Genomic DNA, 14,519 nt, shown 5'->3' on the forward strand with positions numbered 1-14,519 from the left:
GACGCATGATCATCTAGTCTAGACATAATATGTTATATTTGTTTTATAATCATCCCTTAAGAATAGTCTAAACCCTTCTTTCCATATATGTCGTTTAGTATACGGGCATCTGTTTCCTAATTTTAAATTCCATATCAAGATTGTGTTACAAAATATGTTTTGGAAGTTACAAGCGTTTCGAAAAGGTTTGTTTTACATCGGTTATTTGGAAAATGATTTATTGATAATATTATTTTTATGTATACAAGTTTACATGTTTGCGAGTTATTTATGAGCTTACGAGTTAACGAGTTTGCATGTTTACGAGATTACATGCTTACGAGATTATAAGTTAACGAATTACATGGTTACATGTTACAACTTTTGAACGTATATGAGTTTATAAGTTTCAAGTTTAAAAGTAAGTACATGTATTATGTTACCCAATTCAGTCCCTTTTCTGTGAGAATGATCATAAACTCATCATTACGTCATAAAGTGATATGGCACATCGTGACGGTGAGTTGATTTCACGCCGTCTCAAATTATAAGCTCATAGAGCAACATGGTACCTTATGTACAAACAAGGAGTCGTATAGATGTATACTAGAAAAAAGTAAATGAACATGTTACAATGGGAATAGGTTATGTGATTTGCCCGTACGTTGTTTTCCACATGGACGTATGGGCTAGCTACCCTATGTCGCCCATGTTAATTGATTGAACCATATGGACTTTGGCTATATTTTGCATATCATGTTTTTTTTATCAAACTTTGTGTGTTGTGTCACTCATTAAAAACAAGTCACGTCATAAAAAATTGGCCACATAAGCAAAAAAAAAAAAAAACTAAGTTGGTGTCTAGTTAGTTGGGAGCAACAAACACACAAAGTGTTAAGTTGGGAGTGACGGGGGTCAAAGTGTCAGTTAGAACTCGCAGCACCTGTCGTGGACATGGGTTGTTTAAGGATTTTACTTCACATGGTCACAGTGGTGATAATGTGTTGCGCATTCTACAACTCAAAGTCACGTTTGTGCATATGTCATTGTCCATAGCTTACTTGCTTCACATTTCTACGTGTTACATGCTGGTTATGCGTAAATCGCTTTCGCTATACTATATGCTATTAAACTTGTGTACTCACCTTTACACTATGTGTATTGACTTTATTTTAACGTATGCGACAGACGTTTAGGATGTTGTGCTATGCTTTGCTTGATGAAAGAAGTACGTGGTCTAGAAACGTCATTCAATAAAATTTGAGTTGTCGGAACAATTATTTGTCTTGAGAACAATGTCTGTAATAACTATTTATGCTTTATATGTTTATGGTATGGGACATGAACGTTAAATATATTGTCACTAATAGTGTTATGGATTCTCTTGAGCAATCTGTTTCGCTCAGTGCCTCACCCTGATGTTTTCGTCATCGGTTGGGGTGTGACAACACATGGGTTCACGGTCATGTAAGCAGTGACGAAGCTTGAAAATTTCCATCGGGGGGTTGGAAGTCACCGGACCTAAAAGTATATATCTAAAAAAATGACTGTTTTATAAAACCGGGGGGTCGTAAACGTATATACCTAAAAAATTCTATACGAAACGTACGTACGTACATACATAACACTACTGAGCGGAAAGTTCGGGGGGTCGGGCGCCCCCGCCAGCCCCTTCGTAGTTGCGCCACTGCATGTAAGAAACATTTGACTTTCATCTAGTATGATATATAACTAACGAATTCTCGCCGCATTGTGACGGATGGTAACTCTAGTTATCGCTAAAAACAATCTGTAAAAACTTCTTTATATACAACGGTTCTACTACGGCTACATATATAATATAAACATGTATTGTGTATTTAACTAAATAAAACAATACGTTAAATGAAAAACGATCTTGCATAAGGTTAAAAGCAAATTTAATCACATAGCACAATAAAAATATTGCATTTAGTAGTAATATACAGATTATAGTCATTTGTTTATTTTGCATTTACTACTTATCAAAGTATATTTCTTATTCTTAATATATAACTTTAATAGCATGCAGAATATCGTTTTTTATTCTAATATGTAACTTTAATAGCATGCAAAATCCTTAAAAGAACACCAAAACCAACTTGGCAAAATAAAACAACTAGAAGTATAAATTATTTGCAAAAAGAGGTTTGATAATGAAAGATTCGATTGACTTGAAAATATGTATTAATGAAAGACTTGAGTTCGATCAGATCCGAGGAAACAGCATCGCTTTTATTACCATTTTGTTTGATTCCTAATATAATAAATATTCGAAAGTCAAGGGTTTATCTCATCAAGATCCAATGACCCTTTTCCACTTGCTATATAAACTTAACCAAGATCATATAGTTTTCTCCATCAACAACCAAAACAAGCAATGGATCAATACAAAGGTTCAGATGTTGACAAATACAGATGCTTTATGAGTGGTGAAGGTGAGAAGAACACCACATGGAGGTATGGTAAACCCCCTACCTATGAAGTGGTCAACAAACTCTTTGAAGAAGGCAGAACCACGGTATGTTCATAAATCTATATATACGCGATATTTTTGTCACATATTACATTACATTAAGTAAGTGTATGTTGACGGGAAACAATGTACGTGAATAAAAGTAGATACGCGACTAAACGAGAGTTATTTCTTTCTAACATGGCAATATATATATATGTTAAGCCATGGCCCGCAGGTTCATTGGAAGAACAAGTTCAAAATCTGGTGAAAACATGGGAAATGGAGTTGTTCCATAAAATAAACCCGAAAGATCGTAAAACAACTGATGTCACAAAGTTAGAAATTATTGTTAATGGTAAACTCATGAGAAACTTACTAAGCTTTGTTGTTTGTGATTAATATAAACTATTAATATCCTAACGACCTGTGATTTTCAGGGCGTAACCCTTTGACACCAGAAGGTGTAGCTGAGATAGGTGGAGGGTACAATATGTTTCTTCAAACTTCATTGCCAAAAAATTTACGACTATACGATCCTACTGAGGAAACTGTCGATACGGCTCACGAACTCTTCACCACTACATTTGAAAAAGGTTTCGCAATGGAGATTCTCCAGGTTTATTCTGGTCCTCCAGTGATCGTGTATAAGTTTAGGCACTGGGGTTACATGGATGGACCGTTCAAAGGCCATCCACCTACCCACGAATTGGTAGAAATGTTTGGTGTATGTGCAATGAAGGTAAGAATTAATACAACTTACTACCTTTTTTTTTACCGAAAGCTAATTTAACTTTTTTTACCGAAATTGTTTTTGATTTTTAATTGTTTTTTAAATATGCTATGCGAGTGTTATTATTATTATTATTATTATTATTATTATTATTATTATTATTGTTATTATTATTATTTAAAATATAAGCTGAGAAAGTTTTTTGACTCTTTAAAATGTAATTTTGGGACAAATCATTTTTGGTAGCTACATTTGTAACCATTTCATTTCGGTTGCTATGTTTGCAACCATTACTATCGGTCACAAACTTTGATCATGTTAGTAGTCTTTTTAATGGGTGTCTTGATCTCAACGATCCGTCTGTCTGATTTTTTTTTAGTTGGATGAGAACTTTAAAGTCGTGAAGATGGAGTTATTTTACGATAGAGGAGAATTGCTCGCCGGCCTCATGAAGGGCGCAGGTGCCACAACTGCTGCAACCGGTACTGGTGGGGGATCTTCGACATGCCCATTTTTTAACGGATGAAACACTGATTCATTTGCTAGTAAAATGAATATGATTCTATCTGGATGGAATAAATAAAGTTATGTTTTTATTTTTCATTTGTATCGTCTGTCTGTTGTTGTATGGAGGTTCAAAAATCGAAATCTTTAGTTTTCATAGTTGTAACTCGTAAACATTAATAAAAATAAAGTAATGTTTTTGTTTTTCATTTGTTTCTTCCAACGTGTGACATTTTGACATGTTGAGTTTTAAATTTATGATATGTTCTTTAATATTATCGTGGGTGATTATGAAATAAATATTCATTCATATTCCCTGATATATTTATTGATTGTTGATTAAGGGGTTGATTTGATAGCCTCTTAATAATTTCATTAAGAAATGATATTTGAATCGTTCAAAGGTAAAGTGTGTTTGGTTCACTAAAAGCAAACATTTGAATCAGTAAGTTATAGAGAGCCTCTGAATCGGCTATATTTATAAACATGATGAATGGAGCCTCTTATTTGGTCAGAGATGTATATGCATTATGCCTAGTGGAGATAGATATGATCGGGTGGTTTCGCTCGTGGCACGATGATACTCCAATAGTCCGTCAGTGATCCAAATTTACCGTTAAAAAAATGGTGAGAGGTATTAATGGCTCCGATGGTGGGTTCCAAACAACCCCTAAGTTATGCATTTTAAAGGATATAATACTCAAACTTTGTGTCGTTGAACATATATAACTAAACTTTATTCTATCTTATATTATTTATTGGATTATCTATTTTATTTCATAATATGTTATCAACGAGATCTACCTAGTAGGAGAGGTACCGACTATGTGTTTAGGTTAGGCTTAAGTATATATAATTAAGTTTTGGAATTCAATCTTGAACTTTAATTATATAGACAAAAGATCAAATACAAATAACTTTAACGTACAAAACGTATGAACTGAAGATTTTGCTGAAAAAACGCGGTGGCATTTTCGTAATTATTTGTAATTATCAAAATTATTCTACAAATGATCCTGTAGAGTAATTTTGATGTTTGTAGAGGAATTTTGTAAAATGTTCTTGTAGAGTAATTTTGATCTTGTAGTGTAATTATCAAAATTACTCTACAAGTGTATCAAATTACTTTGCATCAAAATTACTTTACAAGTGAATCAAAAGTACTCTGCAAGTTTATCAAACAACATACAATTCAAAATTACTCTACAAATGATCCTGTAGAGTAATTTTGTAATTTTTATAGCATTTAGTTATGGGGTTTAGCTTTATGGTTTAGTTTTTAGCATTTAGTTTGAGTGGGTGTGTTCTTTTTGGTGAGGTATAGTTTTTTGATCAAAATTACTTTACAAAACATTTTACAAAATTACTCTACAAGATCAAAATTACTCTACAAGAACATTTTACAAAATTACTTTACAATATCAAAATTACTGTACAGGATTGTTTGTAGAGTAATTTTGATAATTACCCTACAAGCAAATATTACGAAATTGTCACCGCATTTTTTTGCCTTTTTCATGATATTCGTACGTTTAGTACGTTAAAGTTTTTTATACGGGAACTTTACTCTAATTATATATTAACTTTGTATTGCTTGTTGATATTATTTTGTGGTTCACTAGTTCATTCATTCAATTCAATTCAATTACATTCAAATAGTAACCCTCTATTAATTTGCAAATAGGTGTTGTGTGTGGTTTTTACTATTCAGCTTTGTACAAGTCTTTGGAGCTTCTGTACAACTCTTTGAAGCATCGTCTAAGTGAAGTATCTGTTATTTCAAGTCTTTGAAGCATCATTTGAGTGAAGCATATGTCATTTCATGTATACTTGATATTAACTTTATACTCTAATAATAATCGACTCGATCACTATCCAACAGTGTTTTGGTTTGATTTAATTGCCTGTTTAACCGATAAATAATTCTGATTTTGGATGGATTAATTCCTATGATGATTTGAACTTTCTAGGTTGAATATAAGCTAGCAATTGTATCGATCCTCATCCAACATTATTTGTTTTCATTTGAATGATTGTGATTTTGTATGGATTCGATGTGTTATCTTTAACATAACCATGTCCTTTTCTTGGGTTTTAATTTATAATTGTAGTTAAAAATTTATTCCCCATGTGTCCATGACATCAATTTTTCGCCCTGCAAATTATCATAATTTGGTTGTAGTTGTTGTTTAGGGTTTCCGCGCTTTGTGGTGAAATTGAATGTAGTTCTATCTGTCTAGATACGGTTTCTCTTATTACGTGTGCCTAACCCAATTTTTTTGTTGTACGTCTATAGATTTATATGAATTTCCTTTCTTAGTTTGCATGTGGTTGTTTTTTCTTAGTTCTAATTGACTAAGGCTGGCTTTAAATGGCCAATTGTGCATACTTATATGTGTTTAAGCTTTTTAAAGTCCAACTAGAAGTAACTAAGCTTGAATTGGTGAATTTTATTCAAGAGTTCAACTACAACTACAAGTAATGGGAAATTTGGTTGACTTGAAAAGTCAACATCAATAGAATAACAATTTGCTGTTAGGAGGCCAAAAGTTACGACTTTTTATCTCGAGACTAAAACTATACATATTAATGTGTAATGTTTCTTCAATGGATAATCTCCACTAAGGTTATTGTGTATTTGATATGTAAGTTATGTAGATGAATGATGTGTTTAATTAATATTCAATCATGAGAATTTCATACCATTTTGTTTTGTTTACTATTTTTAGGTTTCTTAGTCGTATATTAAAAGAACATCAAATAATGTATCCATGATTGAAGGTTGAACATTGCTTTTAAAACCATAATGTATCCATGAATGAAGGTTGAACATTGCTTTTAAAACCATCTGTGTTTACACTTGTTATTATCAAGTTAAATGTTGGTAAATTACTAATTAAGAAAGGTAATCTATAACGCCCCAATTTTCTTTACACTTTAAAAGACCACATTATGAAGAAAACTTTAAAAATTTTCGGCATGACCCATTCGTATTTTGACCATTAATCCCCGTCATAAACGGAAACATACCAATATACCATAACATAAAAGACCTTTTATAAACCAAAACGAACATTATATAACCCTACAAAAGTAACTTGGGTTGCCTCTTTAGAATGAAAAGTTGTGACTTTTCAAAAACCAAACACACATACCCCTTTGCTTAATTATTATATTATATAACCCTAAACAAAAAGTAACTTGGGTTGCCTCTTTAGAATGAAAAGTTGCGACTTTTCAAAAACCAAACACACATACCCCTTTGCTTAATTATTATATTATATAACCCTAAAAAAACAACTTGGGTTGCCTCTCTAGAATGAAAAGTTGCGACTTTTAAAAAACCACACATACATACCCCTTTGTTTCATTATTATATCATATAATATTATAAAAAGCAACAACGGTCACCACTCAAACTCAATTAGTCGACGTGTCTCCTCACACGTTGGTGCCACCTTTTCACTAACACGTCTAATATAATAATTGAAATGATTCAAAATCACAAATTTCAAATCGTTCACTCGTAGTCGCACGATTCTTCCATCCACCATGCCCATTAATATGATCCATATTTTTTATCATATTATTTTATAAAACCATTGAATATTTTTTTATTTGCTTGATTCGGTGATTGTTATTTGCATGTGCAAGTTATCTTCAGGATTGTAATTCAGTTTATGTTTTTTTATAACATTTTGTTTTGAATTCGATTGAGTCGTTCGTATTGAATTTTCATTTTGATTGTTTATACGCTATCAGATCATTTGTTTGTTGTAGTGTTTTTGATTGTTGATATTATCCATATGACATAGATTCATGGTTATACGTGGGTACAGATTCGGTGATTCTATGTTTATATAATTCTATTAGTGGGGTACTTTTAAAATTTTAAATTGCAGAAACAGTAATTTTGTGGATATACAGAGTGATATTGGGATAACTCTATGAGACAAATAGTTCTTAAACATTGTCAAGTGATTATGGATTCACATATGCCTTTCCATGTTTGCCGTTTTTCCCCTTCTTGAATCACGACACATCTCTACCAAATATAACATTTAAAAATTTGTTTATTACAAAATTGACATAAACTGAATACGCATCAGAATTCTAACCAGAATTTGTTTGTTTCATCACCAATTGTAGAAGACATTGAAATTGGAGATTTTGAATTAGGTTTAAATTTAATAAATTGATGTGTTAGCATGTATTTAAATGCAAAATTATATCTCATTTGATTAGACTTTGTTGTTGTATCGACATGTAGATTTTGAAGCAAGAGATTTTACAAGAGAAAGTGTGTTATAAATTGGAAAGCATATACGAAAGAAGGTTCTATAATCTTCGTCACCATGCCGGTTATTTTCATGTTTGACTTTTTTTATTATTTTTTCCTTTCTGATGAGCCAACCAAAAAACAAAGTTCTAAGTTTTGCTTTGAACAAAAATAATAAAAGAGCGAAGTGTGTATCACTATGATCGAAAGAATTAAAAACCACAATAGGATGAATATGAATAAACTAGTTTAATACCCGTCCGTTGGACGGCTTACGCTAACAGTGTAACAAACAAAGATAATGTATATTGAGGGTGTTCAGCAACGCTTTTCCTTTTCTTCTTTTCCATATCCTTTTTTGAAAAGGTTGCAACCATCTAACTTTTTCTTTTCTTCTTTTCAAACCAGTAAACCTCGTTCTCAAAACACATTATCCAAAAACTATAAAAATGACCTATTAACTTTTAAGAGGTCAAAAACTTAAAAGGAGCTCAAAATAAGCAATCTCAAACACCCACATTAAGTGGACACAAATCTAAACAACATTATAAACAAAAGCACCATTTTTAACTTATAAAAGGAAAACGAACGTGAACAGTGTACAACCACACAACAATATAAAATAAAAATGACAGAGTGGCAAAACATGAAATGGTGTCATTTTAATGCAAAAGTAAACGGTAGGCACCACTGTGGGAAATTGTTTCAACATGAACACGGACTCCAACGACGACAACAGAACATTCTAATATCATGTGCCTCAGGCATGTTTGGTTCAAACACGACCGTACTGAAGTCTGTAGAGCGTAAAACATTCCCTAAAAGTGGAACAAAACACGTGTAAGTAAATAATACGACACACTAAATGAAAGTAATTAAAAAAATTTAAAGAGATTATATATGTAATAACATACATTCGGGCTGACGAACCAACTTGACCCGAGACACATACAAAATAGATTTTCGTTTTATTTCCCTATAAGTTTTTAGAATATCAGTATGCCTCGTGTCGTATAAAGATATCCGCATTATATGACCGCTGTCACAAATAATAATTTTGTTAGAAACCAAAAAAATCTTACTTACAAATACCAAAAAAAAAAAAGAAAAAGAAGTTTGAAAGTTTTGAAAGATAAAAACGTACGTCACGTCTTGAAGAAGAATAACAAAATGAAAATGATCCTTTATACGCTCACCCGTGATAATTCTCCCTACAACATCTATAACGAAGTTAATTATTTTTTATATTATGTATTAAAAAAGCATAATATACAAATATAAGTGTAATGAACAACTTATATGTACCGATCATTAGTTTAACTGATCTCCTATCGTGCATCAGAGTTTTGATAGAGGGAACTAACGGATACAGACGGAACCCTCTTGGGACATGGCTCAAGAATGGAATAAGTTTAGTATATTCACTAATTACGATCTTGAAGTCACCAAAAACCAAGATGTGCCTTTCATGTTTTGGCCACTCTTTGTATTCGAAGTTTTCAATTTGGAAACGACTTAATACAAACATGTTGCCAACCAAATTCATGTCATCGTAAAAGTGAATTAAACATGCTGGGATGAATGTGGCTACTTTTTGTCTCTGAAAGATGAAGAGATTTTTAGTGATTTAAGTAAGAAATAAATTTTTATTTAAAAAAAGAAAAATGACACTTACGGCTTGATCGAGAAAGATAACCAATAATTTGTTTTCACCAGCGATAGACAAAACAAACTCGACCCAAACGAATGTAACGGTATACCAAACTCCGTATTGTGTGAGAGATGAAAAATAGTCAACGATGGAATGCACATCCATTATCAATTAGACCTACAACTTTAATGTTATATGACAAAAAACAAAAATTGAATGTGTTGTTATAATTGTAGTAGTTGAAGATATTGATTTGAAAATTTACAACTTATATGAATTCAAAATAAGGTTAACATATTATTTTATTATAAAAACATAATTTAATCCCTTTAAGAATATTATATTTATTGTGCCTTTGGGCTGCTATACATAATTCAAATTAAGGTCAATTTATTATTTGGTAAGTTGAAAGTCGGGAGTGGTACGGTAAAAATCATTGTTATTGGTCAATTGGTGAAAGTTAAGATTATTTAAATCCAATATCCCTATAATGTATATCAAAATTCTTAGTCAATGTCACATGTTTGTGTAATTTTATTTTATAAGTAGGCCTTCAAAATTATAGGATATTATTAATAGGTCTCTATAACCTTACTAAATTCTAATATATTTGATTTTACCCAACTCGTTTTGTTGGACTCGGTTTTACCCGACATGTACTTAACCCCGGTTTTACCCGACATGTACTTTACTAAATTCTAATATATTTGATTTTACCCAACTCGTTTTGTTGGCACATAAAAATTGGAAATAGAAATAATAATAATTGGGCTTATAATCTCTAACCTAATAAAATGAGTTTGATTTACACTTGGGCCCAACCCATTTATTCAACCTAAATATATAAGTCAGTGTGTTATACTAAAAACCCTAAAACCATATACACACATTCAGCAGCCGACATCATCTTTCAGACATCTGCTTTCTCTGTCCGATCATCGGCGACCGGTACCGGTTACGGCCGGCTACCGGGGTCCCGTGGTTGCTCGCATGTCACCCCACACAACCCCAAGCTCCCTCTTCATCTTAACCCGCCGCACATACGCTGCCCTGTCCAAAGAGAGAGAGAGAGAGACATCGGAGAACAGGAGAGATCGGAGATCGGAGCACATACGCGGCGACTTTAATTCCTTCCGACAAGTTCACCGGTAAAACATGGTGGTGTTCTTGATGAAATAATCCAATCATTGCAACATCAAGTTGAGGTAATTCTTGTTGTTAAGTTACTTGGAAGATCTTTTGTTTTAATAGGAAATTAGGGCAAAATTAAATGATGAAATTTGGGATTTGTTGAATTTCTGAAATTAAAACATTTTTTTTTTTTGTCAAAGTTTGGTTCTTGTGAAAAATTTGTGAAAATCTTGGACATGAGTTTCTGTTTTAGGGTTTATGTTAATATTGAGAAATTTTAATTAGGGTTTTTTGGATAATTGTTTAATGAGGTGAGATTTGGTTACAGATAGATGAGAATGTTCAAAGAGAAATCATTAATCACAGCCTAATAATTATTTTGGTTTCATAGTTTTTGTTAATTGTATTAGTCATGATATTTAATATTTTTTTATTGTTTAATACGGATTGGATATATATCAATCTATTAAATCGTTCTTGCTTGAATTGCATGTTTCTTTAAGTTGTTTTATTTTGACTACCGTTTGTGACTATATACACCGTTAGTGTCTTAACTATTTATATTGTAACTCAACGGGTTTGGCTAGTATTTACTTAACTCAATGGGCGGATCTTAGTATGGGTAGGGGTGCACCGCCCCTTGTTTTTCCGCTTCGTAGTGTAGATTTTACCGAAAACTCTAAAAAAATATACGTATTGAGCCACCCCACAAAAAAAAACCACGTTTATCCTTGCTCTAATGTATCAGTTCTCTTTGCATATATGTATCTAAAAACTATTGGAAAAAAGGTTATTATACTTCTACACCGTTGGATAATAAGTGTCCTTTCAAAAACGCAAAGAAAGCTAATAGTGTTTAGTTATTTACACTTTATTTAAATCTGGTCATTCACAAAATATATACAATTCACAATAATTATACCATGTGTAGTGGAAGACACAAATAATGCTCCCACCCTTGGGCATTTTACGTCATGTGTCAGTCAAGTCAGCAATAGTGTATTATAGGGCGTTTTTTTCTAAAATGGTTGTAGTAGGGATGTGAGCATTGTGGGGCATTATGTTAAAACTGGTGTAAAAATTATATAAAAAAACCATCAGGAAAAGGGAATTGGCCTACCAAAAAGTTGAATACATGTCGTCGGCCAAACAATTCAAGAAGAGGCGTGGAAAAAAGGACGTCATATGCTTTTTTTGAAAAAAAAAGCCTCGGAAGGCAGTTGATAAGGGGCGTTTTTTTTGGGAAAAACGCCCCAAAACCCTCACTACGGGTGGTTTTACAAAAAATTAACAAACTATACATCATTCTATACATGTAGGGTATCTATTGAATGCTGATTTTCATATTGTAATAACTTTGATAATAACTACTTATATTTGTCCACTTGATAAGATCGACATACGAAATCATAGTAATGGGTCTCCACTAAAGATAATTTTGTATGCTAGAAAATGATTAACAATAAGACAAACTTACAATAGGCATTTTAGTATGTATGTTCAGATTTACAGCTATAGTCCGAATAATTTAAGACTTGGTCATCGTTTATACATAAACACTTTTTGATATAGACACTTTTTGATATAGTAATACATACATGATTTTTAGGTTGTAATAGCTCTTTATTATTTATACATAAACACTTTTTGATATAATGAACTTGTTGGAATTTTCAGGTTCCTAAATGTATCTTTATTTGGGCAAAATGGGAGGCACTCAGACTGCTAAATGGGATCTGGGCTGGCATAATATATTGGAGTGGATTTCAGCTTGTTAAACAAATGACGTGCTGACGCAGGTATATGATCCTTATGCGTTTAACTTCTTTCAGTCTACGCATATTATGCCTAAAACATGTAGTATTAAGATTTGTATGCCTAAATAAGAAAAGGTTATGCCTAAAAATTCTCTAGTTCTTGTGGACTTTGTAGTGAAGATGTTGAAAGTTTGAAGAAGCTTTATCTACACAATCCCTACATAAATAAACATTAAAAAAGAGAAGCTTTACCTGGGTTTAAAGAGAACGTAGGAAGAATGTAGGAATCTTTATATACGTGTAATCCTGAATTAAAGTCAGCATTAGAAATATCAATGTATCTAAAACACATAAACAATAAAAATGAGAAGCTTTACTAACCGTTGTTTAATGATTTGAGAAGTGCATGAATGTAAAAGTGAAATATGACATAGAAGCTATATTTAAAGTCTTCAATGAAAGCAGTTATTTTTACTTACAAGAACGGTTAACTCTACCCACTATCACCATGTCTTAATCCCACTCACTCACTTCCTACAATTTAGGATTAAATAAGTTACAGGTTTTCCTATGGTTACAATTCATTTATTTTAAGGCAACTTATTTTTTACAATCTCCAATTATGTATTTTCACTTCAAAATTCCAAATCTATTGGATTTAATTAGTGGTGGGCTGGTGGCAAAGTGGGCAAGTTGGATGGGTTTGGGTAATGGGTCAAGATGGGTTTTGGGTTAGGATGGGTTAAGATGTGTTTAGGTTAATGTAGGTTTGGGTAAACATGAGATGAAAAAATAATTAAAAAAATAAAAAAAAAATTCTAAAAAACTAATTTAAAAAATAAAAAAATGCTAGGTTCAACTCGGCACTACGTACGATATGGGGCAAGTATAGTGAAATACAGCGGTGAACATATTTTGATCTTTTTTTTCTTTCTTTAAGTCGAACCCATTATGGTTAGCACTTGTTTTGATCCAACTTATTTCGTTAGAACTTGTGTTCACATGTTAACCGACCCAACCTGTCAGTTTTGCCTGGTTTAGCTAACTAATGTTGTTATTCTTATGTGTTTTTTTTATTAATTTTCGATAGATGAACTACAGTCCAACAGAAGCAATGTTACAAACTGCTATGAGAACCTTTTTGACTTGCAAGACTACACGTATGTTAAGCTCGATCGCCTTGATGAGTTGGAGATTACAAAATTCGGTAACATCAAACCTGGAAGTTTGTTTTTTGAAGCTTATGTTGGCAAAGTCATGTATGCTAAAGAAAGTAAGAGTGTACCGATTTCCTTGCTTGAATTTTTTATTTAATTTGTTTTCTAAATCTTACTCTTACACCATGTTGTATGAGCGTTTAACATCAAAGCTTACATTTGATGCTGTTGGGAAACTTTAGGTTAAAACTAAAAAATGTCAAAAGGTTTAAAATGAGAAACATAAAAACCTTTGGGTTAAAACTTAAAAAAAACAACTTTTTTTTTGAAAAACACCCAATACACATCTTACAACCATCAAAGCAACAAAAATTTGGAAATTTATAGTTTGGAAATAGATACCTCATCACAAGCTGCTCCATGTTTTTTTATTGTTTTCTGCTCATCATCCAAATTAGCAAGTCCCATTTCCTGAAATAAGAAATCAATGAAAATTGATGATCATGAACATATCAAGAGTTATAAGTTTATATTAACGGTATTAACCTGATTACATGCAGGTCCATTATGAACCAACGTTTTCTGCTGCTCATCATCCAAACTGGTAAGTTTCATTTCCTAAAATAAAAAATCAATCAAAATTGTTGATGATAGAAATATCAAGATTAATAAGTTTATATTAAGAGTATCAAATAAAAACCTGATAACATTCTGGTCCACTTTTTATGAACGGATTCTGATCCGCATCAGTCAAATTGTTGATGTTGATCTCCTAAAACAACAAAATCAATACAAATGTTTAGTGTATGGATAGGGACAGTAGCAGGTTTGTAAACAGATGCTTTTACTAACCTT

At 32.1% G+C, this 14,519-nt stretch overlaps 1 protein-coding gene and 1 long non-coding RNA gene across 2 annotated transcripts; one reads left to right on the forward strand and one right to left on the reverse strand.

Moving 5' to 3' along the window:
- Positions 1-2,304: 2,304 nt before the first annotated feature.
- LOC110907523 (pathogen-related protein) lies at positions 2,305-3,896 on the forward strand. The gene is made up of 4 exons (XM_022152496.2): positions 2,305-2,518; positions 2,678-2,810; positions 2,893-3,194; positions 3,565-3,896. Exons 1-4 carry the CDS (start codon positions 2,378-2,380, stop codon positions 3,709-3,711), a joined length of 723 nt encoding a protein of 240 aa, XP_022008188.1. The 5' UTR covers positions 2,305-2,377; the 3' UTR covers positions 3,712-3,896.
- An 8,668-nt stretch (positions 3,897-12,564) lies between these two features.
- LOC110907533 lies at positions 12,565-14,424 on the reverse strand. Its single transcript, XR_002573959.2, has 4 exons — positions 14,365-14,424; positions 14,211-14,265; positions 14,067-14,135; positions 12,565-12,813 (listed from the first exon to the last, which is right to left on the reverse strand). It is a non-coding gene; the product is annotated as an uncharacterized LOC110907533 (long non-coding RNA).
- Positions 14,425-14,519: the final 95 nt, after the last annotated feature.

Source organism: Helianthus annuus, chromosome 2, assembly GCF_002127325.2.
Source record: "Helianthus annuus cultivar XRQ/B chromosome 2, HanXRQr2.0-SUNRISE, whole genome shotgun sequence".
NCBI classification, from domain to species: domain Eukaryota; kingdom Viridiplantae; phylum Streptophyta; class Magnoliopsida; order Asterales; family Asteraceae; genus Helianthus; species Helianthus annuus.